General features: G+C 52.0%; 10 protein-coding genes across 10 annotated transcripts; 7 read left to right on the top strand and 3 right to left on the bottom strand.

The window, feature by feature from the left end:
- Nucleotides 1–816: 816 nt before the first annotated feature.
- Nucleotides 817–3129, top strand: BD324DRAFT_633072 (putative phosphopyruvate hydratase). The gene is made up of 13 exons (XM_022016591.1): nt 817–944; nt 1053–1068; nt 1207–1245; nt 1299–1391; nt 1450–1646; nt 1703–1937; nt 1990–2165; nt 2208–2453; nt 2506–2543; nt 2595–2699; nt 2751–2794; nt 2842–2866; nt 2914–3129. Exons 1-13 carry the CDS (start codon nt 915–917, stop codon nt 2996–2998), a joined length of 1329 nt encoding a protein of 442 aa, XP_021869683.1. The 5' UTR covers nt 817–914; the 3' UTR covers nt 2999–3129.
- Nucleotides 3130–3172: 43 nt separating this feature from the next.
- BD324DRAFT_633062 (DNA polymerase subunit Cdc27) lies at nt 3173–5286 on the top strand. Its single transcript, XM_022016590.1, has 7 exons — nt 3173–3356; nt 3408–3463; nt 3528–3922; nt 3991–4061; nt 4123–4356; nt 4408–4840; nt 4895–5286. Exons 1-7 carry the CDS (start codon nt 3285–3287, stop codon nt 5209–5211), a joined length of 1578 nt encoding a protein of 525 aa, XP_021869682.1. The 5' UTR covers nt 3173–3284; the 3' UTR covers nt 5212–5286.
- Nucleotides 5287–5288: 2 nt separating this feature from the next.
- On the top strand, nt 5289–10321 carry BD324DRAFT_633052 (chitin synthase-domain-containing protein). The gene is made up of 31 exons (XM_022016589.1): nt 5289–5414; nt 5461–6713; nt 6771–6903; nt 6957–7019; nt 7067–7084; nt 7136–7243; nt 7294–7416; nt 7461–7491; nt 7547–7641; nt 7689–7714; nt 7761–7787; nt 7837–8073; nt 8117–8233; nt 8276–8301; nt 8346–8443; nt 8491–8588; nt 8634–8680; nt 8731–8786; nt 8837–8848; nt 8896–9011; nt 9057–9127; nt 9179–9340; nt 9391–9416; nt 9462–9490; nt 9538–9568; nt 9618–9644; nt 9695–9895; nt 9946–9995; nt 10046–10102; nt 10152–10171; nt 10230–10321. The coding sequence occupies exons 2-31, from the start codon at nt 5707–5709 to the stop codon at nt 10286–10288; spliced, it is 3171 nt and encodes a 1056-aa protein (XP_021869681.1). The 5' UTR covers nt 5289–5414; nt 5461–5706; the 3' UTR covers nt 10289–10321.
- Nucleotides 10322–10373: 52 nt separating this feature from the next.
- Nucleotides 10374–12644, bottom strand: BD324DRAFT_682817 (hypothetical protein; the record flags this gene model as incomplete). Its single annotated transcript, XM_022019165.1, has 3 exons — nt 10374–11790; nt 11961–12339; nt 12389–12644. 3 exons carry the CDS (start codon nt 12642–12644, stop codon nt 10374–10376), a joined length of 2052 nt encoding a protein of 683 aa, XP_021869680.1.
- Nucleotides 12645–12878: 234 nt separating this feature from the next.
- BD324DRAFT_682816 (hypothetical protein) lies at nt 12879–13820 on the bottom strand. The gene is made up of 3 exons (XM_022019164.1): nt 13659–13820; nt 13533–13591; nt 12879–13464 (listed from the first exon to the last, which is right to left on the bottom strand). Exons 1-3 carry the CDS (start codon nt 13714–13716, stop codon nt 13024–13026), a joined length of 558 nt encoding a protein of 185 aa, XP_021869679.1. The 5' UTR covers nt 13717–13820; the 3' UTR covers nt 12879–13023.
- A 792-nt stretch (nt 13821–14612) lies between these two features.
- On the top strand, nt 14613–15587 carry BD324DRAFT_582195 (P-loop containing nucleoside triphosphate hydrolase protein; the record flags this gene model as incomplete). The annotated part of the gene is made up of 5 exons (XM_022013550.1): nt 14613–14708; nt 14763–14776; nt 14836–14996; nt 15061–15194; nt 15285–15587. The coding sequence occupies 5 exons, from the start codon at nt 14613–14615 to the stop codon at nt 15585–15587; spliced, it is 708 nt and encodes a 235-aa protein (XP_021869678.1).
- A 167-nt stretch (nt 15588–15754) lies between these two features.
- On the top strand, nt 15755–17360 carry BD324DRAFT_101839 (DNA polymerase ligase-domain-containing protein). The gene is made up of 12 exons (XM_022011911.1): nt 15755–16026; nt 16074–16145; nt 16207–16284; nt 16334–16348; nt 16401–16430; nt 16473–16620; nt 16688–16790; nt 16842–16854; nt 16904–16954; nt 17006–17065; nt 17127–17257; nt 17305–17360. The coding sequence occupies exons 1-11, from the start codon at nt 15828–15830 to the stop codon at nt 17174–17176; spliced, it is 819 nt and encodes a 272-aa protein (XP_021869677.1). The 5' UTR covers nt 15755–15827; the 3' UTR covers nt 17177–17257; nt 17305–17360.
- Nucleotides 17361–18852: 1492 nt separating this feature from the next.
- Nucleotides 18853–19689, top strand: BD324DRAFT_652609 (Alpha/beta hydrolase fold-1; the record flags this gene model as incomplete). The annotated part of the gene is made up of 1 exon (XM_022018523.1): nt 18853–19689. The coding sequence occupies one exon, from the start codon at nt 18853–18855 to the stop codon at nt 19687–19689; it is 837 nt and encodes a 278-aa protein (XP_021869676.1).
- A 781-nt stretch (nt 19690–20470) lies between these two features.
- BD324DRAFT_652608 (hypothetical protein) lies at nt 20471–21781 on the top strand (the record flags this gene model as incomplete). Its single annotated transcript, XM_022018522.1, has 1 exon — nt 20471–21781. The coding sequence occupies one exon, from the start codon at nt 20471–20473 to the stop codon at nt 21779–21781; it is 1311 nt and encodes a 436-aa protein (XP_021869675.1).
- A 269-nt stretch (nt 21782–22050) lies between these two features.
- Nucleotides 22051–24162, bottom strand: BD324DRAFT_643074 (autophagy protein; the record flags this gene model as incomplete). Its single annotated transcript, XM_022017525.1, has 12 exons — nt 22051–22306; nt 22361–22409; nt 22451–22541; nt 22591–22708; nt 22763–22888; nt 22927–23168; nt 23218–23260; nt 23311–23416; nt 23459–23560; nt 23599–23826; nt 23874–23989; nt 24086–24162. 12 exons carry the CDS (start codon nt 24160–24162, stop codon nt 22051–22053), a joined length of 1554 nt encoding a protein of 517 aa, XP_021869674.1.
- Nucleotides 24163–24259: the final 97 nt, after the last annotated feature.

The raw sequence follows: 24259 nt of genomic DNA, 5'->3' as shown, positions 1-24259 counted from the left end.
TCTCATCGGTTTGGAGGGTTGCGTACTGAAAATGGCTCAGAGAAGAATTGCCACGTACTAGATCTTCAAATGTGGTAAGATTTACCCCTTCATGTGTCACTCCTGCTCTTCGCTTCCACATTCACGTGTGGAGAGAAACTGAGGATCTGGAGTGATGGTATAGAGTTCTTGTTGGCTGCTTTGGCGTTCCACCGCTATCCGTAAATGTTGATATTGAAAATCTCATTCTCGAAAATCTGGAGACAGACCAATGTACAGCGGGATGCAGGATGATGTTCAAAGAGTCACGACGGGAGTCAGTTCCGCTTAAGTAAATTCGTCCCGACCATGTTCAGGTATGGCCGCATTCCGGATCCCCGAGAGGCGCAGTCATTGTGCCATGAACCTTGACCGGGTGATTCAACCAGAACGACGTCGGTGCATGCGCCGTCCGAGATCATCACTTGCTTCTAGTTGCGACACGCAGCTTGATCAATCCAACTCGGGGTCGCGAGGGCAGAACGTACCCGTGATGTTATTTGACTGGGAGCGTTCGGAGGAAGAGAAAACCGCCTTTGCTACCACTTTTCCAGCCGTCGGAGTCCCGAACCAAAAAGAACAGCAGCATGATTCTTGTTTCCCACTCGAGAAACGTCCAACCCTCCTGTACTTATGACAACGGGGCCCAAGGTCATGCCGATGATTCCCGACGAGTCAATTGATGTGGGCGTGGCGGAACCATCCGCGTCCACAAGTTAAGTGCCACCTGCCACGTGCTCTTCAGGAGGAGACCCTCTGGTCGTTACGCTCCTCGTCCCCAAAATTCAAAGGGATTGGATTCGTTCATTTCTCACTCATTTCATTCCATCGTCAACAACGACCCGATACTAGTGCTATAGCTCCTCAATTGATAGAGAATCAACACATCTCACAAAATGTCTATCACTAAGATCTTTGCTCGTCAAGTGAGTGTCGATGACTCTCCTTTTCATATCGTATACCGCATACTACGTCGACTCGACGTTTAATTCGTGAGAAGTCATATTCGCATTGCTGATACTTCGTTATGACAGATCTTTGACTCCCGAGATGAGTGCTGTCAATGTCTCGGGGGGATCATCCTCCCCTTAATCCGTACAATTGCTGACATTGAGCTCCCTTTCTTCCTTTTCCTCATATATCTGGCTGTGCGCACCTCCACTTGATATTGACGCTTGACGACCATACGCAACCCTACCGTAGAGGTCGACCTCCACACCGCCAAGGGTGAGCTTGATCGGACCCTCGTGGCCATCGTCTCATCAGCTCACATCTTTCAGGCCTCTTCCGTGCCGAGGTTCCCTCCGGTGCCTCGACTGGTATCTACGAGGCGCATGAGCTCCGAGACAAAGGCTCGGACTTCATGGGCAAGGGTGAGTCAGAGCTCGGTCTGTCTGGCAGTGCGTCTTCTGACTCGCTTGCTCGCTCAAGGTGTCCTCAAGGCCGTCGCGGCTGTCAACGACACCATCGCGCCTAAATTGATCGAGTCTCAAATCCCCGTCACCTCCCAAAAGGAGATCGACGACTTCCTCATCAAGCTCGACGGAACCGACAACAAGACCAAACTCGGAGCCAATGCCATTCTTGGAGTCTCCATGGCTGTCTCCCAAGCTGGAGCCGCTGAGAAGGTGCGTCCAACGAGCTTCGTTCTCGTGCCTAAGAAGCGGCTGACAGCTTGATCCAGGGTCAACCCCTCTACGCTTACCTCGCTGCGCTCGCCGGTGTCTCTGAGCCCCTCGTCATGCCTTGCCCCGCATTCAACGTCATCAACGGAGGTGAACATGCCGGAAACGCTCTTGCTTTCCAGGAATTCATGCTCTTGCCTACCGGCGCTTCGTCCTTTGCCGAGGCTATGAAGATGGGAACTGAAACTTACCACACCCTGAAGAAGATCATCACCAAGAAATATGGCAAGGATGGTGAGTGCGCAAGCTTCTTATAGCTCGGCGTAGATGCTCATGTTGGGTATAGCTACCAACGTCGGAGACGAGGGTGGATTCGCTCCCAACGTCGCTGGCGCCGAGGACTCTCTTGAGCTCCTTACCGAAGCCATCAAGGATGCCGGATACACTGGCAAGATCCAGATCGGTATCGATGCCGCTGCTTCCGAGTTCTACAAGGACGGAAAATACGACTTGGACTTCAAGGTGGGTCCTGTATATGCATGCGGACCCGCTGACATCGGTCAGAACCCCAACTCGGACAAGTCCAAGACGCTCACCGGAGTCGAGCTGGCCGACTTGTTCCACAAGTTTTGTGAAAAGTACGACATTTGCTCGATTGAAGACCCCTTTGACCAGGATGACTGGGAGGCTTGGTCTGCTTTGACCAAGGACACCAAGATCCAGATTGTCGGAGATGACTTGACCGTCACCAACTCGTTGAGAATCAAAACTGCTATTGAGAAGAAGGCTTGCAACGGATTGCTCCTCAAGGCGAGTCCATACCGGTTCGAAAGAGAAACACACGAGTTAACATAAGCTGCAGATTAACCAGATTGGAACGATCACCGAGTCCATCCAAGCGTGAGTCTTGTACTAGCGCAGGAGATAGACTGTGTGTTAACCCTCGCTCAGCGTCCAGCTCGCTCAATCCGCCGGATGGGGTATCATGACTTCTCACCGATCTGGAGAGACCGAGTCGACTTACATCGCCGATCTTGCCGTTGCCCTCAGGACTGGGTGAGTGAGGCTGGTGGCGCCTGTCATCAGTTCTGATGTTTGCTCCTCCAGTGAGATCAAGACTGGTGCTCCCTGCCGATCTGAGCGAGTTGCCAGTGAGTCGAATCTTTCTGGACAGATCCTCAGCTGACACGATTCATAGAGTACAACCAGCTCCTCCGAATTGAGTCAGTGGATCTCTCATAGTATCTGTGCCTCGCTGACACTGCTTCAGGGAAGAACTCGGAGACAAGTGCATCTACGCAGGAGGCAAGGGATTGTCCCGAGGAGTCAAGGCTCCCGAGCTCCACGAGGCTTAGAGTCTGTGACCCGTATACCGTACATCTGTTCAGCTATAGAGAACACAAAAAGAGAGACCTGCCTGTCCACCACCGAGAGGGACCCGCTCAAATTGCGATTGTTGCATGCATCACGGGAATGGTCATTGAAAGATCTGGGTCAGGTTGAGTTTTTGTCTGCGCGCAGCATGACGCGTAGAAATGAGAATTCGAGAATTCATGTTGAACTAAAATACATTGCAAAATCCACTGGATACCTCAAAGCTTTGGATAGTGACGGGCTCGGGCCCCTCAAGCGCCTATAATTATGGTGACCGCCGAGCAGCAAAAGCTCGCCTCTCGTAAGCTAACTCACTGGCTCGAGAGCGAGAAGAGGATCGTGGGTTGAGCCGCCACCATTTGCAAATGGCTATACTGACATGAGGTCTAGGTGACATTTCGAGAGCTTTCAAGGGAGGTTGGATGTCATGTGAATGGGGCGAAGAAGTGAGCCGTGTTCTGCTACGGTGCAGATGGTTCAACACAGAGTGCTAAGGCTCGCTTGTCACAGCCTCCTTCTGGACTACTTTGAATCTCATCCTTCTATTTCTCCCACTTACCTCTTGACTGGAGACCTATTATCGACCTCGAAGTTAGCAACGAACACCCTTCCTGAAGATAGAGAACAGGTCACAGCGACTCAACGAGTGAGGATAGTTGATATGGATGAAATGTCCGATGCGGATCGGAATTCAGAAGACGGTGTTGGGGATGCGGATGGGGATGATCCTGACAAGATGGATACGGATGACAGGATGGGGAATGATCATGGGGATGAAGAGGGAGGTATAAGTGGAACAGGTACCAAGTCGGGTTTGATCAAGGATGCGAGAGACGACGAGGCCATCGTCTCGGAAGAAGTCAAGCGGTGGGGAGTGGTGTTGGTACATGCGGATGAACTGGATGGTGAGGACGGGAAGCACAGTGCAAGAAAGACAGTGTACGGATCGAGGCTGACAGACAGTGCGGATTAGAGAAAAAGAAGCTGTTCGATTCGGAAACTCTCAACATTCATATCTATGCTCTATCACCTCGTCTAGTCAAGGCGAGTTGAGATTTCGATCGAACCTAGGTTGAGGGCTCGACTGACTTTTCGCCCCATCCAGGACCCAGCTCAGTATCTCATCCCTAATCTCGCTCTTCGATCTCATGCTTCTTACTTCAAACCCGAGGTCTACGGGACGATCTCAGGCCCGCCCTTGATATCGTTGGATGTGAAACCCGCGGCCAAGCCAATGAAGGACGGTGCCATGGACTTTGGAGGAGGGAAAAAGGAGTCAAAAGTGGACAACAAGCCGGTCAAAGAGGATAAGAAGGAAACCGTCAAAGTCAAGACTGAGGTGAGACGAGTACTATGACTGCTCGTTTAAATAATGGCTGATCTATGGCAGGACAAGCCGAAGCCTACTGCTCAACCGCCGACTAAAGCGAAACCCGCCCCTGCACCCGCCACTATGAGCCAATCGCTCAAAAGCGCAAAGAAGAACAAACGTATAATCACGTCCGACAATGAAGAGGAAGAAGAACCTGTTGAAGAGCCTGCCGCACCGCCGGCGAGTAGTAGCTTTAAATCCGTCAAAGTGGAGACTACATCGTCTCAAGCTCGTGCTGCCGATGCGGCCGCCATGGAAGCCATGATGAGTATGGACATGGACTTTGATATGGAAGAGGATGAAAAGGTGGAGCAAGCTCAAGGCGAGTCGAGCTCGAGTAAGGTCAAAGAGAGCGAAGACAAGGAAGGGAAGAAGGGCAGGGTATCAGGAGTCAAGCGGAAGAGGCGGGTCAAGAGGTCTATACAGACTACGGATGCAAAGGGGTATATCAGTGAGTACCTTACACTCGAAGGGGCAAGAGCAATGCTGATCCGCATGACCACAGTCACCACGGATCATTGGTCTGAGACGGATGGATCTGGACCTGATGATGAGGACGATGAAGAGTCTGGTAAATCTGCTTCGGCGATCAGCAAGAAGACTGCGGCCGCTTCAGGTACCAGTGGCAAGAATGGCAGCAACAGCAACATGTCAAGAGGATCTTCAACATCCGGCGACATTGGTAGTGCTGCTCCGAAAAAGAGTTCAGGGGCGGCTGCGCCTAGACCACCCCCCAATAAGGCCGCGGGTGGTGGTTCAACTGCGAAGAAAGCTGGAGCAGGTGGTCAGAGCACCCTCTCTGGATTCTTCAAGAAAAAGTAGTATTCACAACCTGTGCTGTCGTGATGGAAGAGGGGCAATTTTACTCGTGTTGTATGCATCGGGGCTGAGCCGCAGAAGATCGCGCACTGTCTCTCTCCCTCTCTGTTCATTGTCTGGCTCGCCCTTCCAACCGCCAGCCGCCATCTGCAGATCAATTTTGAGGCGGTGAACCACGGCAGTGCAGAGACGGAAACAAGTTAATGGTGATTATACAAAATTAGGCGACTATTAGGAAATTAAAAAGATTAGGACGCCGATGACGTCTAATGGGCAAAGGGGCGAGGAGGGGAAATTCGCGGGCGGAAACGCGCTGATGTTCAGTGGTGAGTGGTGAGCATCCACAGATTTCATAGTGAAGGGGGCGACATTCCGCTGTTGCTGGCGATAGAGATCTGCACCTGGTCACGGGGAGGAAGAAGAAGCAGTCCTCAAGTATCCTCAACAGCTACACAGCTTGCACGTGAAGCGCGAACACGCTTGGTCCATCAATCCACCATGCAGCCAGGTGATATTTACAACAATACCAATTCTCCGCAGCGAGGACCTCCTTATCCCCCTGGTGGACCCCCTTTCTCAACTTCGAACACTTATTCACCATCAACCTCTAGACCCCTTCCACCTCCTGGCATGTCACAGTCTCCGACTTACGGTTATAACACTTTACCAACTCACCCATCTGCTCCTCCAGGTATAGTTCATCACTCGCAATCTCAACCTTTTCCGGTGCCTCAAGGGTACGGTGATCCCTTCAACCCACACACACCGCCTCAACAACGACCTCAACCTTTACCCCCTTCCTCACCTTCTGGACCGCTCGGCGATTTCGGTGGGACCAGACCTTACCCATCTCAACCCAATATGGCTTCACCTACCAGACCATCAGGCGTAAATCCTTTCCACAGCGGTCCGACCAGTCCTCGTCAATCTTATCCTCCCACTCAGCAACAGCAACAACAACAACAGCAACAACAACCTCCGCCGCCCCAGAACTACGGAACACCAACTTCGGGACCTGCGGGTCCCAGAGCACGATTCGATTCCAATTCAAATTTCAACTCTCCATCCCATCTGAATAACGGGAGTCCGTTCGGGAATGCACCTCAAGGAGATTACTCTGCGCCGAGGCCGATGCCTCAGATGACACATTCATCCTCCACTGGCGTCGGTATCGGTCAAGTCTATCCTCCAACGCAAAACCTCACACCAGGAGCGTACAGTCGTCAAGATGACGATCTCAACGACTCGGCTCCTCTCCTTGCGCACGCCACCCCCGATTCAAGATTCGGGATCTCTCATAGTCAATCTAATTACTCCATGGGTGGAGGATACCAGCTCTCAGACGTAGGCACGCCAAGTCGTCTCAATGGCGAAGGAAGCGATCTGGGAAATTTCCCAGGAGCTTGGAATGGAAATGGAGCAGCATATGACGACGAGGATAATGTTCATTATGGTCCTGTACCCGCTAGGATCGTCAGGCGGAACAGGACACAGAAGAAGGTCGCGTGAGTCGAGGTGGATCTTGAAGATTGAAGGGAGCTCTAACGCAATCTACGCCTCAGACTATTTCGAGGCCATCTCGTCTTTGACGTCGATGTCCCATCAATGCTGCTCGATCAGTGTCCTATCCGTGATGGCAACGAGTTCACAAAGATGCGATACTCGGCCGTCACTTGTGACCCGAACGACTTTGTGGTAGGTGGTGTACAAGACATTGGGTCGTGATCTCAGCTGATCACTTGCCTCAGGACGACAAGTACACTCTTCGGCAACGGCTGTACGACCCACCCAGACAAACGGAGCTCTTCATCGTACGTGCCGTCGTGAATCACCTTGATTTCATGCTGATTTTCTTCAGGTCATCACGATGTATAATGTAGGATTACTGGGATTCACACTATACGGAGGCTGACAATCTGCCTTGCAGGAAGATGACATTTTGTTCTGCCGAACGATGCGTGGTGTCATGCAAAACATCGCCCATCTGTGCACCAGAGACAGAAGCAAGACATGGGGCAAGGAGGGTTGGAAGAAGGTGACTTTGCGCCTTGCAGTGTCCAAAACGCCTGGACTAACAGCCTACAGGTTGTCGTTTGCGTCGTGGCGGATGGACGACTCAAGATCAATCCAAGGACCAGGTCAGTACTCGCTGCATTGGGTGTCTATCAGGAGGGCGTGGCGAAGAATGCGGTCAACGGGAAGCCTGTGGTGCGTGGATCGGCGACAAACTCCTTGCTTCGCTAACGACGCAGACTGCCCACGTCTACGAGTACACTACGCAACGTGAGCATGGCGAAACACATATGCGTCAAAGCCGTCACTGACGCGCCCTACCCAGTGGCCATCGGTAGCGAAGGCAAGATCAAAGCTGGTGATGCCAGATTCGTCCCCATCCAGATCATCTTCTGTATGAAGGAAAAGAATCAGAAAAAGGTGTGTATATGCCTGCAGCATGGACCACAATAATGACCATCCCTCAGATCAACAGTCACCGGTGGTTCTTCAAGTTAGTTTTCCAAGTTATGACTTTGTCCGCTGACCAACGTTCTTAGCGCGTTTGGAGCCTGCCTTCGTCCAAAGTGAGCTTTGACCCGCGCTAATCAAATCATCAACTGACACTCCGCTCAGCGTTTGCGTCTTGCTGGATGTCGGCACACAGCCAGGTCCAGACTCAATCTATCATTTGTGGAAGGCTTTCGATATCAATTCATCAGTAGGGGGAGCATGTGGAGAGATTGTTGCCCTCAAAGGCATGTTCTGGAAGAACTTGCTCAATCCCCTCGTCGCTGCTCAAAACTTCGAGTACAAGATGAGCAATATCTTGGACAAACCTCTCGAATCCATCTTTGGATATATTACTGTATTGTAAGCTGATTATCTTCTATATCCCCACGCTAAACAACCACAGACCCGGAGCGTTCTCCGCGTACCGCTACATCGCTCTACTGAACGACGAGAAAGGAAATGGACCGCTGAAGCAGTACTTCATCGGAGAAACGATGCATGGATCTGGAGCGGGTATCTTGTGAGTAGCGCTCTACCCAGACCAGTTGCTGAGTTAGCTCAGCGCCGCAAATATGTACCTTGCAGAAGGTGAGCTTGATCCTGCTAATGAGTACGTAGCTGATCTCTGTCAGATCGTATTTTATGTTGGGAACTGGTCAGCAAGCGGAATTGCAAGTGGAAACTGCACTACGTCAAGTCTGCATACGCCATCACAGATGTACCAGATGCGGTGCGTATCAAAGATGAGCTCGAGTTTCGCCTCTGACCGCTTCTCAGGTGCCGGAGCTCGTTGCTCAGCGTCGACGTTGGCTCAACGGATCCTTCTTCGCAGCCATCCACTCCATCTTCCACTTTGGCTACTTGTACAGATCCTCGTGGGTCGAGCTGCATTCACCGGGAGCTCAGCTGACGTACATCAGTCACGGCTTTGCGCGAAAGTTCTGGCTTCACATTGAGCTAATATACCGTGAGTGTCACTCGTGGTAGACATGGCGCCGGACTGAAAGATAAATACAGAAACTGCCAACAATCTCTTCGCCTGGTTTGCCCTGGGCAATTTTTACATCGCCTTCGTGAGTCGATATCAGTCCCCAGCACGATACATCTGATCATGCCTTCATAGGTCGTCTTGACTGTACGTCTTTAGCTCTGCCTTTTCCTGCTCGTGTCTGATCATCACAGAATTCCCTTGACACACTTGGGAACGCCTGGCACTATGTCAACATTCCTCTGCAGTACATTTACGTTGCGCTGCTCCTACTCTGCTTCATCCTGTCTCTGGGAAACCGTCCAGCAGGGTATGTCGGCGGGACCTATAGAGAGCCACGACTGACTTTTGTTAGATCCAAATGGGGCTATACCATCAGTATGGTCGGCTTCGCCCTATTGACGATCTATATGCTCTTCGCTGCTGGTGAGAGAAGCCGAGTCTTGCCTTCGTCATTTCACGCTGACCCCGCCGCAGTCTACCTCGCTGTCGTCGGTATCAAGAATGTGGAGCAGGATGGAGTGACTGTGGACAACGTCTTCGGAAACAAGATTTTCCGAAACATTGTTTTATCCCTCGCGGCGACTTATGGTCTGTACATCGTCGCATCACTTCTAGCTCTGGAGCCCTGGCACATGAGTGAGCTGGGTTCCTCTACGGGACGTCTGACTAAAGCTGACACCTCGCAGTCACTAGCTTCATTCAATACCTATTGGTGAGTCTTACAAAACAGGATATGATCGTAGCTCATGCTTCGCAGTTGGCACCATCGTACATCAACGTTCTCAAGTAGGCCACTTCGCTTTCCTCGTGGGAGATGAGCTGACAATTTTCAGCGTCTACGCCTTCTGTAATGTGCACGATGTGGTGAGTATGGCCAATTACATGCGCAAAACTTGGCTAAACGATCCTTCAGTCATGGGGAACCAAGGGATCCGACAAGGTATATCATTTACAGACTCAAAATCCGGGCGTGTCTGACCCTTTGCACAGGTCAGCGATGATCTGGGAACTGTCAAATCGCAAGGCGACAATAAGAACGAAGTGACTGTCGAAGTCCCACTGGAGCAAAAAGATATCAACTCGGTCTACGCCGAAGAGCTTCGAGTATTGGCCAGCAAACCACCGAAAGAAGTCAAGACTGTCGCCGCGGATCAAGCTCAAGAGGACTATTACAAAAACTTCAGGACAAATGTGAGTGCTCTCTTCAACGAGCATCGGAACCACTTTGACGCCGTATACAGGTCTTGATTGCTTGGGTCATGTCTAATGGAGCGCTTGCAGCGACCATTCTGTCAGTTGCGAAAGACCTGGCGCCAGTTGCGAAAGCTGACACGTGTCAAGGCGGACTTCCGGAGGGAGCAATTCTCTAGCGACAACATATATGGGTATTCTGTTGTAGTAAGTCATGCCTTAGTAGCGGGGGATCCGAGCTGACATCTAAATGCAGCACTGTAGCTGGTTTGGCATGTAAGTGGAGCTCGGCGAGCTATGAAAAGACAACAAAGTTTGCTCACTGTACCTCTAGTTTTCCGGTTCCTGGGCTCGACGGCATATCTCGTCGTCAGATTGTTTGCCGGAGAATAGACAGGAATATGTATGCATAGGCAGTGTTGTGTATACCTCGGTCCGAGAGACACAACCTGGTCTCACTCGACACTAAAAATCATCATTAAATCGCATGGATCGAGCGATGATGAGCCGACTTAGCCAATGCCGACAAGTCAGTGTCGAGAGTTGAGTCATCGTCAAACGAATCGGCAGTATCGTGAGACTGAGCGTCCTCAGCACCACTCAACTTCGAGGAATCGTCGCTGCTGTCCTCCTCCTCTTCGAGCTCATAGTCTACTCTCAAACTGTGCTCAGACTCCAATCGCGAGACGGGACGACGTGTCGATGATGAGCAAACGGGAAGAGCAGTATCGACATCTATATTGAGATCACCGAGGGGCAGAGGAGAAGACGAGGCATGAGCTGCGGAAGTTGTCGCGGCGGACACGTCTGGCGAGTGCAGGTTTGCAGCAGTCTCAGGGATTCGAATTTTGCACTGAATCGAATCGATGTCAGGTCTTCGTGGCACCATGTCCTCAAGATTAGCCAATCGAGCTGTTCCCCCGGATGACATGTTCCCCATCTGGATCGGGATATCGCTCTCCTGCTGATGGTACGGCTCAGGTTCAGCTGTGTGGGTTTCCAATGTCGATCCAGCGTTCTTCGTCGTCTCTATCGCTACCGATACAGATTCGTCCTCATCTGACCGTGACGCTTGAGATTTCCCAGATGCCCCGCTGCGATGTGAAGCATGCCTCGGTGCGGTCCGTCTCCGCTCTCCTGAAATGTCAGCCGGACTGTTGTGCGTCACGCCTCCTGCTTTGAGATGTTGATTCTCGACCCTGAGCAGACTCAACAACCTTTCGAGATCTTGCACATGGACGGTCTGATCCTGTTTTCGACAGAGCTCGGTAGGCTCGAAAGGCGTCAGGGGCAATGATCGAGCCTGTCGTCCGGAGGCAGATCGAGGTGTAGACTGATCACGGTCGTAATTGACAGCTTCCGAGGAGCGGTTCGATCGCTTAGCTTTCGGCGCGTTCTCTTGCAAGGTCGAAGGTTTTGTGCCGATTGCTTCTGGACCGGCATCAGGCGGACTACTGGTGCTCACCGGAGCAGTCTTGAGGGTTGCAAGCTTTCTTGGTCGATCCGCCTTTGAGGTCGGGGTCCGTATGCCAGTCTCTGAAGCTGTCGAACCATCCGTCAAGTCGGGCGACGTGCTCAGACCGTCCTCATCGCTTCGAGCAGCCGGCGTCTTTGGACTCTTGGTTCGACGCTGCCCGGAGATCCCTGTCAGATTCTTCGCAATGGATTCAGGTGCCTGGCGAGGAGGAGGGGCGGGAGCAATTGCGCTGCTCTGTGCTTGAAGTTTGTTCTGTTGCATCGCACTTCTCCTCTCTTTTCTCGCTTTCCGCTCATTTTCAGTCTTCTTCACTGCCGCATGGATCTCTTGTCGCCGAGATACTGGTTGATGTCTTGTCGGATCGACCCAATGCCAGATATTGCTAGACTTTTTGCGGATGTCACGGAAGAATTGGGTCCTGTTGGGTCACTTAGCTTTCCGAAATTGGGAGCGGCAGTAGAATCACCTGGTCATTGCAGAACTCAAGTCGGCGTCGTCTTCCCATTGTGGTGCATTTCCCGTCGAGGAATCAAGCCGCCTGGAAAGGGAATGAGGCCGAGTCTCATGCAAGGGGATCGTGTAGCTCACAAAAACTTGCTCTCGAAAGCAATCAGATCAGGAATGACCGACGCCATGGCTAATCTGAATCGGCGCTCATGTTCTTGGTCCAAAGCATACTTGAACTGGAGAAGTCGGAGCCGTCTGGCGCGACGCTCAGCTTTTGGCAGCTTGCCCCAACCATCGTAAGATTGCGGCCGGGGCGGAGAATATGGGAATGGCTGCACGAGAGGTGAGGGACTTGAGTGCTCTGAGCTAAGCAGGTGATGGTCGAGAACGGCTTCTTGGACCGGAGCCGACAGCCTGCTAGGATGAGGGGTCTGCGCAGGAGTCCACTGTATAGCTGACAGACCTCGTCGCACGACGGGGTTAGAAGGAATGGCAAAGGTCTGATACCTCCTCAGGTGTGCTGATAAAAGCGTCAACGTGACATCGAATCCGCTAGTGAAGGAGCTCACCCCTCCGATTCTGATCCACTACTGCCTTTCTCAGCGGCACGACGGCATCTTGCCACCGCTTGAATCGTCGATACCTCCACCGAGGTCTCTCGTCCACTTCAGCGCACGGTGGAGGCAGGCGAGATGCCGCCAGAGAAGGCGGTATAGGCTCTTGGACTAGTCGAGGGCGACGCAGATGAGGTGTAAAGTAGGTCTGAGCGAGTGTGCCGAGGTCATCAAGTGGCTTGATGGGTTCACTACGGGTCTTCGAAGGCATTTTGGAAGTTGAAGAGCGGTGGACCAGCGAAGGTGTGGGAGAGTGAATGGGATTGACTGTGGTGGAGGTTATCAGTCCATAATGGTGTTGAGGAGGGTTCTGAAGGGAATCGTGAGGTTGAGGGACTCATTCATCGTGCTGTGAGGTCTGTTAGTCTCCATCGCTACCGGGGTGGAGGGTGGTCAGTTGTGAAGGGAGACCAGTTCATCAAAGGAAGTCTATCCCAGCGACACCGTTAGATTCATGGACGGTTTGCGCACACCTGTCCCATCGATCGTGGACCCATAGACCTCGATGCCATTCGGATAACCACGAAGGTTTGCTTTCCTCCATATATACAACAATCCTTCTCAGTTCGCCTGTACGTCCATCCTCTCCATCACTTTGACGCCGTCTTCTTTGACTTTGCACTCGACTTTTTGGCGGCAGCGTCCTTGGATTTTTCAGCCGCAGCAGTCTTCTTCTCCGTAGCTCCAGAAGTCCTCTTGCCCGCCGACTTGGTAGCCTTGGGAGCAGCCTTCTTGGTAGCGGAAGCAGAGCTCTTGCTCTTGCTGTCTGTAGTAGCTTTGGATCCGGACTTGGCTGTCGATTTGGTCTCCTTGGTAGAGGTAGATTTCGCCTTGGTCTCCTTTGCTTTTGTCGATTTGGTCTCCTTGGCCTCCTCTTTTGGTTCATCTTTGCTCTTTGTCGATTTGGTCTCTTTGGCCTTTTTGGACTCTGTCTTGGGCTCTGGAGTCCCTTTCTTAGGCTCGTTCTTCGATCCAGCCTCGTTCTCGTAATCTCCTCCCTTTGCTTCGTACTCTTTGCCTAACTTGGCGGCCTGATAGGGCAGAAGTGACAACGTCAGCATACAGTGTGCTGCTCGATGAAGGGCATCACACGACTGACCTTCCATGCGGACCATTGACCTTTACCTGATCCATCCTTGTTGCCTTCATTCTTGATCTCTGCACAGGATCGTTAGCGCAATCCTCATGTCAAGCGATACGCGTTGGACGGGGTGAGGCCACTCACTGTCTTTCAGGTTTTCCCTGAGCTTGGGGTCGGTAGGCTTGCCTTTTGAGGATGGCATGTTGCTGGTTAGACGTCCTGTGGCTCTTCAGAGATTCTATGACGAGCTGAGAGGTTGCAGGCTGTCGATGAAGAAGTGCAGGAGGAAGGGAGAAGAGGTGAAAGAGCGGCAAGTGGGTTCGCTTTGTTTACTCGATGGGTGTCGTCATTTTCAACCATCGATCGGCATCCGGTCAACGGCGAATCTCGGTTTGCTGGAATCATTACACCTAATTTTGATACCTTATGCATGGCGTACTGAGTCAAGTACGCTGTGAGGTCTGTAGAGTGGACATAGGTGTTGCTCGATTGGTGCACGGCATGACGAGCATAAAGGTTCGCCGACAAAAGGGGTTCAGAGCGCTGTCATCCGCACATAAGTTCCTGTCTTCAATCAGGAGCTTGCCTGCGGCATCGCGGCGAGATGTCGGAGGACACGTCTCGCTGGTAGCTTGCGGCGCCATTGATGTATTGGGAGGACTGTCGTCGACTCATAATGATGAGGATCCTTGACCATGGTCATTGTCGCCTACGGACGGCTCACTTGAATTTAGCGGCAGAACCTCAATCTGAACTCTGGATAGGCTCTCCGGTCCTACGGCGAGCAGACATGCTGCTGCTTGACTGAGCCGACTTCCTCTTGCATCTATCGCCCTGGACTGGCGCACAGGAATCGACATTGATGGCCCTTCCTTGATCGAGTATCCGTCCGCTGTATCCTCCATCCTCATTGCCTCCCTGGTCACCGGATCTCGGGCCGGAATACATCATCATCTTTTCTCTCCTGATGCTTCGACAACGGTCTCATATCCAGTTTGAAAAACTTTGACCCGTCCAATCACAATTGTACGAGACAATCATTGCGAAGCGCTTGACAGTGAACGATCTCCATATTCCAGAGCCCACATTCCTCTTATCATGGTGTCAGAAAGAGCTAAAGAGCTGTTCAAAGAGGATGACGTAGAATTGACAGTCCCGCCGAACGAGCCCCGTCCCGTGCTTCTTATCGTCATGGTGAGTGGTCCTGCGGGCGACTGAATGGTACAAGGGCTTATTTGAGCTCCTCAGGGGCCTGCTTCATGGTATGTCTCCCCGACGGTCGATAATTACATGTCCCAATTCGAGCTGAACGACCTCGCAGCGGGAAATCCACAATCGGAAGTGGTATAGCAGAAGACCTACACCTACCCTTCGTCGACGGCGATACTTTGCACCCTCAATCAAATATAGACAAGATGAGCAAAGGGATACCGTTGACTGACGACGACCGACTACCATGGCTGGCTCTGATAAGGTCAACGGGTGAGTTTGGCCCCGAGCTCCGCGTCACCCCATAAGTGGTAACATCATCTGATCTTGAGCCTAGCCGAACGAGTGTGCAAGGAGCAGTGGGAGCGTGGAGAGGTGAGGTCGAAAGACAATGGAGGGCTGGGAAGGGCTGGCATAGTCATCGCTTGTTCTGCATTGAAGAAATGGTATCGAGACATTCTGAGAGGTGATGTCGAAGAAGCCATGCCGCCGCCGAAACATGACTTGGTGAGTTGCTTCAGACGACTTTTCTCTTACAGCTCAAACGCTGATTGTCTTCAGCCTCCCGCTCATCCCGCTGCTCGACCAGAGATGGAAGTGCATAAACCAGCCACGGACAACCTCCAAACTCTGTTCCTCTACTGTCATGGAACTCCAGAGCTCCTAGCTCAACGAATAGCTGCTCGTAAAAATCATTTCATGGGAGCTCAGATGCTCAAATCACAATTAGCTACTCTGGAATTGCCCAGGAACGAGCCTGGTGTCGCATGGGTCGACATCGACGGGACACCCCAGGAGGTCAGGGAGAGAGCGTTGCAGAGTATGAAGGTTGTGGTGCGGAAAGAGGTAGATGGGAATGAATGAGATGATCATGACAAGATCACCTTTGATTTGACATAGCACTCTTAGAGACCTCTTTGTATATCGTGAAATACCCCTGTATGCAGTACGCGCATCTGTAATGATGGTCGTCGGCGCCTTGAGCATCCGGAGTCGTCCATCTTACCGAGATGAAATCAGTGGGATTCTATTTTGAATATGCCTATGGATCTCTCCATCATCACGACTTCTGACACATTTGACTCAGGACGATGATGAATAGACATGTGGTCTATCCATAAACTGAACGCTAAGGGAAAGCGAACCAATGAAGGATACCCTGATGTGCCCTCCAGTCAAGATGCTCTACAGAATCTCCAGACGACATTCGACGAGCAGTGGGGCTTTACCGCCGAGGACCTCGAGCGGTTTCCAGCTTTGAGAAAGCGGAACTTCTGGTGCATACAAAGGCATCAGGCTAGGGGTGAGACTAGTCTTTGCCATTTCGCTCAGTGTCACTCATAAGATTAGCTCTACACTATGATCTACGAATGCAGCTTGATGGAGCGACCTATAGCTGGGCCATACCTCGAGGTCTGCTGGGTGGGCATAAACGTCTTCCGGGTCGGGACCACTCGGACACTGACGGAGCACCTCCTTATAGGCATGTCCAAGGATGGCGAAGTCAATCGTCTAGCTGTTGAGACTACCTTGCATCCTATCAGCTACACCACGCACGAAGGTGTGTCGGACATCCCGGCTATCGCATCTGCTGATCGCCACGGCTCTAGGTGCTGATGGACGATGTGAGGCTGGAAATCCGAGCATGAGAGGAAGCGTCTGACCCAACGACTGCAGTGCTCCCGTCGGGGGAACGAGGCGGTACATGTGAGCGACTTGTTGATCGTTGTCCCGAGGCTTACTCCTCAGTACTCTGGGACATTGGGACCTATACAATATCTTATCCTTGGACTGGTGAAGGATCCGATAGTGATAATGAGCGAGAAAGACGCAAGAAGAAGCGGAGGTCGATGATCGGGATAGAGAGCGCAATACATGAAAGCAACTCTGATGACCCGTGAGTGAATTTCCTGACACAGGAGTCAGGCAACGATCTTTGCAGACTTAATGCTCTCCCTTCGTAGGAATGGACGTCATGAGGAGGACAAGTTCAGACAGGCAATGCGTCGAAAAGTTCGCATGGGGAAATCGAGAAGCATCCATTTCACCCTGTCAGGAGGATACAAGGTAAGGTTCGAGCAGACGACCTGGTCCAGACCAATTGACACGCCAATGTAGATGACCAATCATCGTCAGTCCGGAGCAGGGTCGAGGCTCGCGAAGCTCATCTATATGAGCAGATTATATTCTCGTGCTGTCTGGTGGAAACACATGGGCACCAACTTACTCAGGTGACGGCCGAGTCAAGAAGAATTGGTTCATCCGTTTACCAAAGGGCGTAGACGGATATCCATGGGGTCCAGGCGGTGAAGAAGGCGAGGAATTTGGTCGCAGTGTGAAGAGTGAGTCGTTCGGTCACCACGCTCGTCTGATTGTCTTCAAGCGGGACTCACACTCAAGGAGGTTTGCGCAGGGCCAAAGACGGCCCCGAGGATCTGGAACACCGAGCATGACAGATTTGTCAGCTGGAAAGAGGATGAAGACAGAGGCGACGCGAAGCAGGGGGATGGGTGAAGCGGTTTCATGTGAGACTTGTAAGTGTTCAATCCTTTCTGGCTCCCTCCTGATTAACGAGTTTTAGGATTTCGCCAAGGGGCAAGTGTCCTTTGAGCTGAGTTGGAGTCGCAACAACGACGAGCGACCATCCCCACCTTTTCAACATTTCTGTCGTCTCCACCATACAATCGCTCGCGTTCGTCCCAGCTCTACAGTACTTTCCTCAAAGCCCTCTGAGTTTCTACACTATAGGACTTGCCTTTTACACCATCCCGGAATGTCGTCCCTAGGAGATCGGGTCACCGGATCTTCCCCTGCGAGCTTGAGTTCGGACGCTGGCAGAGGAATGACGGAGTTGGTACTCAAGACTGCCGACATCCCTGAACATGCTTCGCCGATCTTACACACTTTCTGTGGGTCCTGTAAGACCAAGATCCCGGATCTGTTGTCCCTTGTGGAAAACCATTGGGATGCTCGTGAAAGGGGCAGCCTCATTTTCCAGGCGGATTTATGTGGGGATCTCGAGAAGATCATAGCAAGTGCCTACTCGGACATGTATTATACCAGGCAAAATCTTTTGTCCGAGCTTGAGGTCATCAAATCGAAGTGGAAAGAATCCATCGCGACTCAACAGCCGGGGTCGCAACTTCAAGTCTATTGTGATCCTGACTCGGGGACTGTGACGTCTACTGGACTCTATGGAAGGTGAGGCCATCGAAGTCACTACAGGTCTTCTCTGCTCCATGGATGGATTCCCCTTCCTCTTTGCTGCCTCCTAACGCGTAGACAGTCTCCTCTCACAACATCGCACGCATGCACTTCTTGTCTACGTGCAGAGCACAGTCTTGCCTCGTCCATCGTCTGATCCGATGCCAATGCCGTCCCTGAATGAGACATTAGGCTTTGAGACATTCATAGACAGTGATCCGCTCATGAACTCCGCTCTGCATTCCTAATCTGTTTGGCGTGTCTACGCAGCATCAGTGGACGTTAATAGTAAGTCCGGCGAATAATCCAAGTCAGTCGTAACCTGCTTGACAATTTTCAGCTATGGACTGACGAAATGGTCTTCAGAGGCGGAGCTTCGTTTCCGTCATCCGTGGATCTGGGCACTGCAGCGAAGGCTGCGCAATGATCACAGTGTCTCCAATGTCATCGGATCTATGGCGGTAAGTCCTTCTTGATTCTATTCCATGACTCCGCTCCTCTCCCACAAAATCTGTCAGAACCTTGCTCGGGTAACCATGATATCGGTTGGGACGTCTGCCGGCCAACTCACCGTCTTCGTCCACTCGGACGATCAGACCGTGTCGATGTTCATTGAGAACTGCTCGTGGAGATGAGGAGCATGGCAACCATAAGCATCGCTCAAGTCACGCCAAGACCGTCAATACACATAAGTCCGCATATGCCCCGATCATTATCGTCATACAACCTTGGCAGACGGACAAAACTCTGCAGCCGTATGGCCGCATTGCCCGATTGACCGACCAACTTTCATGTGGGTCCCGACGAGGTTCGTCCGATAGGATTTTGTCGGACATACCTTATTAATTAGCCCATTCCTGTGGAGACAAGATCTACAAGCCTTCTGCGACATATACTACTTCCTCCTTGACTATCGCTTCTTACCATGGCTTCATCCAAACCAGTCTTCTTTCTCATTCAAGGCGCATGGATCGGTAGCGAAGTCTTCTCGCCTGTCATCCATCTGCTATGGTCGAAAGGCTATGCCACCTGGTGCCAGGAGCTGCCCCATCACAATCGTGACCCAGCTGTCACGGCCAGCACTACCGCCGAATTCATTCGAGCCGAGCTGCTCAAACTCATCGATAACGGCCATGATGTGATCCCGGTGTGCTGGAGTCTTGGCGGTAAGCTCGCTCCTCCGGCCTTTGAAGGACTGTGGAAGAAGGAGCGGGAGTCGTTTGGCAAGTCGAATGGGATTGTTGGCATGGTGTTCGCCTCCTGTCCGTTGATGGAGAAGGTCGGAATGACAAGTCGAGACAGTCAGATGGTCAACGACCCGAAGATGATGTTCGATGGTGCAGATCCCCATGAGACCTTTGAGTATCAAGACGGTCTCATGACGCCGAAATTGGGCCCCGACACTCCATTCGCAAAGAGCATGTACGCTTCCCTCGAAGGTATCTACCCCAAGGCACACGAACTCTTCGATCCTACCATCCGACCTCTGTCCCTGGCTACTCAGAATGAACCTCTCAACTATGTACCTGTGGTCAAGAAGGATCCCGAATCGATGGAGGAACCAGGTACATTTCATGTGCCCGTCGCCTACTTCGTCACTGAGCAAGATCGTGTCGTCTCGAAAGTCATACAGGAGAAATACGTCAACAGATGGAAGGATCAATGGACTCAAGTCTACAGATTCGACACAGGCCACATGCTCTGGGTTGCCGCGCCTGAGCAAGTGGTGGACAGTCTCGTGGATTTCGCCTCCCGCGTATAGATGCTATCCACCGACATCAGAAGCAGCAGGAGGGATCGTCTGACGCCATTGCTTCACGGCCAATGCATGTTCAATCCTAACAGAAGAAGACGAGCGGCACCTCGCTAATTGTCCACCCGACTTCCACGTGATGACTGCGGCTCATTCGGTGACATCCGAGTGCCGTACGTGTAGTACGATGGCGTCCTGACCGTCTGCCTCAGCCGCCGGTATGATCTATGTTGGATCGGACTTGAGCGCCTTTCGTCAGACGGGTGTGGCAATGTCAGGAAATAATAAGGCTGAAAAGATCAGGCCCCGATTGTCGATGGACGCGTTCGAGGTCCGCAAAAGAGATCTGTTGGCAATATCCGGGCCGCAAAGGGTTGCGACAACAGGCACTGGTGGTCAATGCTGGGTAATTTCGGGCACGCCGTTTTTCCTCCCTCTCTGGCCAAACGGTTAAATCGGTTAGCAGATCTCAGTGATTGAGCCCCGCCTGACTGCCGGGGGACGCCACTGCGGAGGCCTGCAGCCACGAAGCCTGGGGCTCTGACGCCTCATGCGGGTTTCGCTTCGATCCCTCCTGATGACGGCCAGATCCACCCCCAACTGCCGAACAGCTTGACGACCCTGACATCTCTTTAATTCAGCCGTAGGGATACGGTACAGCCTAAAGAGAGCTTAGTGAGGCCTAAATTGAATGATTACCAGATGTGAGGTACCGTCTGTGAGGCATATAAATACCCTGACTTCTCGAGGATGGTTTACCGAGCCAGTCAGACATACACCTCATCTCACCATGCTGAGCCTTTTCAAACTCTTGTTTATCCTAAGCACGGGCACCATCACATTTGCATCACCTTCCAGACGCCCGGTCGACCCCCCGCTACTCAAACGAGACAACATCAATCCATCCTTCTCCAACCCCAATGCGGAACCCGTTGGGATCGTTATCGACCCCACTGTTCAAAGGGATTCGTGCGTGACAAGCCCTACGCTTGTCAATGGAAGATCGTTCTGGCTGTGTCGTGATACGGACAAGCTCACGAATGAGGACATCACCACCATCAATCCCTTCATTGTCCACAGCAGTGCCGCCTGGTCCAACATGACCTCTAGTGGGCCAGAGCTGCTACCTATACCTCCAGCTTCTCAGCAAGGCAACACACAATTGACCTACAACTACACATCTCAGCTGCTTCAATATCCCCCAGGCTACACGAAGGGTGGCTATGTCCCGTATGTGGTGGGCGGTGACGAATGTTCTAATACATTTGGCGATCCCGGTACGGATTGCGCCCCAACGACCGAAGTCATCATCTACCCTAACTCACCTGCGTATCCGGTCGCCAGCCCCTCAGGGTCCACTTTCATGGCCCTTTACGAGCCGATCATCAACACCACGAACACCGCGAACGACAACATCGAGTGCTCGCTCTATTTCCTCGGGTACAATCACTCGAGCAACTTAACGACTCTCCCGACCATCTCTTTGTGGAAAGAGGCTTTCTTCCCAAAAGGCGCCTATTGCTATGGCTCATATGGGGGTATCGTCAATGAGGTAGACAATTATCTCTATCTCTATGGCCAGACGTACAACCGTTCCAGTACAGCTCTTGCGAGAGTACCTCTCAACGAGTACCTCAACATCAACGAGTATCAATACTACTACAACAATGGCACTTGGTCCAACGTTCAGCCACACGTTGATGACGCCGATGCCAATCTGAACGGACAGTTCGTGCAGCCAGCTACTCCTGGTGTCCCTGCTCAGGGCTATGGCCAGGGAACTTTCTTCTACTCTGACTATGTCGGCAGATATGTCTGGCTAGGTCAAACGCATTTCGAGCAATGGGAGCCCGGTGTTCAGGTTGGAGTCTCAACTTCAGCGAACCCGTATGGACCCTGGACGGCGGCCCAGAACATTACACTACTGCCCCACGGCAATCCTTTTGGATACTCGTCAGTCGTTCACCCCGAGATGTCTACAAACGATCAAGATGTATGGCTCTCTTACACCGCTTATGTGAGACTCAACGACACAAATTACTACACCCAGCCCCTTTACAAATTCGAGTGGTCGTCATCATCTGCTTCTCCGGGACTATGAGCTAGGGGCAATCGGTCGGGACAGTGAACAATAGTCAACGCTAGACTGTATCTTTTCACTAGCCAGCGCAGTATTCTGATGTTGCATTTCATATGTCCGAGAAGACGATGATCACATCAAACCGTAAGACTACGCTACAGACTCCAGTTGCACATCTCCTCTGCTCTTGGCGTCGGCCCTTTGTTCTGCAGAATACAACTCCTCAGCTTCGCGTTCCAGGTCTAAGAGAATTGGACGCAGATTAGCTTCGAACACGGACTGCCAAAGATTCACTCACATTTCGCATTGTCTACTTTGGCCTTGTCAGGGTCGACAAAACACAGTATGATGAAGCCTAAAACCCCCATCGCAAGCAAAAACCAGTACGCCATATTCGTCTTGCCTCCAGAGCGAGTGATGATAGCTGACGAGATGAATGGGCCGATAAATGCAGAGGTTTTGCCCATCATGTTGAAGAGCGACATGAAGAGATACATCTTAGGTGCCGGTGCTACTTCAGTGATCATGGTGACGTAGAAGACACCCCTTGTATCTTGCATCAGTACTGAGGCTCGCTGCTGAAGTGTAAGGGTGTCTCACCAACTCGCGTCCATGAAATTATAGGCAGACATGAGCCAAAACTCCCAGGCTTGAGGAATCAATGGTATGCTGTGCCACACAGTCACTCACGATGGTGGAACCCAATCTTGTCGGTGTAGTTTCCGACGACACCCCAAAGATTGGGGATGAGAGTGCCAAATCCTCCGAGAATGACCATTTTCTGCTCGTCAGCAACGATCGACATGATACTCGATCAAGGCTCAGCTCACTCGGACGGAAATCTTCCATCGTTGCTGAATAACCATCCAAAACAAGGCGCCAAAGCCGCCACCTGTGAAACCGACCAGAGACAATCCAGATAGCTGGACCGTGTTATACTGAATGACCCTGCGCAGGTCTCAGGATGCTTGACATGCAGCGTTAGTCGCGATCAGGACTCACGAGTTCTGTTGAATACCTCTCACTGACCCGCTGGTGCCGTACGCATCTTGGAGGAGGAAGTATGCAGCGAGATAGATCAGGACCTGCTTTAGGTGCCGCGCCTGCTTGGCGCCTTGCAATACTTGTCTGCTGAGGTCAGTCGGAGCGGAGCGTCAGCAACTGACCTCGGCCCAGCAAGTATCCAGCCTTTGCCAGCAGGTAGCTGCTGACCCGATCTTCGCTTTTGTAGGATGAAGAACGGGACCGTGGTGATGACACAGATGACACCAAAGAAGCCTATCAGAACCCGGTAGTTCTTGATCTGCTCGTCGAAGTTGGCGTTGCCAATCGCTGCTGCGATTCCTACAGCCACCGCTAAAGCACAGAGCTGGAGGAACGAGCCCAGAAAAGTACACCAGCAGTACAGCTGGGAGGCATGAGCCAACGCCACGCCACTTTGGAGGGGTCAATCTTACCTTGGATCTCTCCATCGAGTCTTCGTGCAGATGTTGTGCCGCACTGATTCCGATCAGTTCGACCGGATCGGACTGCTGACCGACCAAACTCACCTCTTTGATCCTTCCATGACCGCCTGCTCGGATTCGATCATTTTTGGCATGTCACGTATGATGGCCGGATATTGAGACCATAAGAAAGTGGTGGACATGTTGACGGCTATGACTCCGTCAGGCTCCGCCTACGGCACAGATGGCATACCCAGATTGCCAATCACAAAAAGACCGCTGGCCGCGTTCCACTGTGAAGGCTCGTAGATCCCAGTGAATGCAAAGGTGATAATATACACGGCTGTCTCGCTGCCTGACAAGGTCAGCTCGGCGAGATTCAATTGAACCTACCAATCAAGAGCCAAGGTCCCCAGCTACCGTAATCTGCGTAGGGTCCGATGAGGAGAAGCAAGACCAGCTGTACAGCAAAGAGAATGCCTTGCAGATCCAGGATGAACGAGTTGACATCGATCACTTTGCCGCCCCAAGACAATGATCCAGAAGGGTGTGCTTTGTTCACCAACAACTGCATGAGAGCCCCACCATAGGCCGTGATACCAGGTGGGAAAAGGGCAGTGTCTGGTAGGGACAGATGAGTCAGGCATAGCAATAGTGGGATAGCTCACAATAGCATGCGTATGACCAATACTCTGCCCGAGTCGATGGCTTCCTCACGCCTGCAGACGGAATGATCCGTTTCTGTTCTAGATCGGCGAAACCGACCTTCTCATCGCGCACAGAGCTATAAGCTTCATTGTCCAAAGCTGATGTCACGCGCTCTACGGGGATAGCCTTGCTATCTGACTGATCTGTCGACATTTTCGTTCGCCAGCAGAACTCAGCAAGTCGGTCCGAATCAGTCGGTGGGTCAGAAAGAGAGTCAGCGGGCAAGACATCGTCGACATCGTCAGTCATATGAGCAGCTCTTCCCCGACCCGCACGAGATCAGCCCATGTGCCCCGCACTCTCCCTAGTACCCCATATTGATCGGGTTTAACCACTTGGAGATGAT

This window comes from Kockovaella imperatae (genome assembly GCF_002102565.1).
Source record: "Kockovaella imperatae strain NRRL Y-17943 chromosome Unknown BD324scaffold_11, whole genome shotgun sequence".
In the NCBI taxonomy this organism is placed as follows: domain Eukaryota; kingdom Fungi; phylum Basidiomycota; class Tremellomycetes; order Tremellales; family Cuniculitremaceae; genus Kockovaella; species Kockovaella imperatae.
Note: the sequence above shows the minus strand (reverse complement) of the source record. Positions and strands in the feature narration are given on the sequence as shown.

Excerpts from the sequence above, each read along its gene's own strand:
- BD324DRAFT_682816 (XM_022019164.1), bottom strand. The coding sequence starts at position 13,716 with ATGCCATCCTCAAAAGGCAAGCCTACCGACCCCAAGCTCAGGGAAAAC. Across the intron at positions 13,592-13,658 it reads CAGGGAAAACCTGAAAGACA|AGATCAAGAATGAAGGCAAC; the intron begins GTGAGTGGCCTC and ends GATCCTGTGCAG. Across the intron at positions 13,465-13,532 it reads GTCAATGGTCCGCATGGAAG|GCCGCCAAGTTAGGCAAAGA; the intron begins GTCAGTCGTGTG and ends CTGCCCTATCAG.
- BD324DRAFT_101839 (XM_022011911.1), top strand. The coding sequence starts at position 15,828 with ATGTGGTCTATCCATAAACTGAACGCTAAGGGAAAGCGAACCAATGAA. Across the intron at positions 16,146-16,206 it reads CATACCTCGAGGTCTGCTGG|GCATGTCCAAGGATGGCGAA; the intron begins GTGGGCATAAAC and ends ACCTCCTTATAG. Across the intron at positions 16,621-16,687 it reads GAAAGCAACTCTGATGACCC|GAATGGACGTCATGAGGAGG; the intron begins GTGAGTGAATTT and ends CTCCCTTCGTAG.
- BD324DRAFT_633062 (XM_022016590.1), top strand. The coding sequence starts at position 3,285 with ATGGTGACCGCCGAGCAGCAAAAGCTCGCCTCTCGTAAGCTAACTCAC. Across the intron at positions 3,357-3,407 it reads TCGAGAGCGAGAAGAGGATC|GTGACATTTCGAGAGCTTTC; the intron begins GTGGGTTGAGCC and ends CATGAGGTCTAG. Across the intron at positions 3,923-3,990 it reads ACATGCGGATGAACTGGATG|AGAAAAAGAAGCTGTTCGAT; the intron begins GTGAGGACGGGA and ends AGTGCGGATTAG.
- BD324DRAFT_633072 (XM_022016591.1), top strand. The coding sequence starts at position 915 with ATGTCTATCACTAAGATCTTTGCTCGTCAA. Across the intron at positions 1,246-1,298 it reads CGACCTCCACACCGCCAAGG|GCCTCTTCCGTGCCGAGGTT; the intron begins GTGAGCTTGATC and ends CACATCTTTCAG. Across the intron at positions 1,392-1,449 it reads CTCGGACTTCATGGGCAAGG|GTGTCCTCAAGGCCGTCGCG; the intron begins GTGAGTCAGAGC and ends TGCTCGCTCAAG.
- BD324DRAFT_633052 (XM_022016589.1), top strand. The coding sequence starts at position 5,707 with ATGCAGCCAGGTGATATTTACAACAATACCAATTCTCCGCAGCGAGGA. Across the intron at positions 7,417-7,460 it reads CGGTCAACGGGAAGCCTGTG|ACTGCCCACGTCTACGAGTA; the intron begins GTGCGTGGATCG and ends CTAACGACGCAG. Across the intron at positions 9,491-9,537 it reads TCGTACATCAACGTTCTCAA|CGTCTACGCCTTCTGTAATG; the intron begins GTAGGCCACTTC and ends GACAATTTTCAG.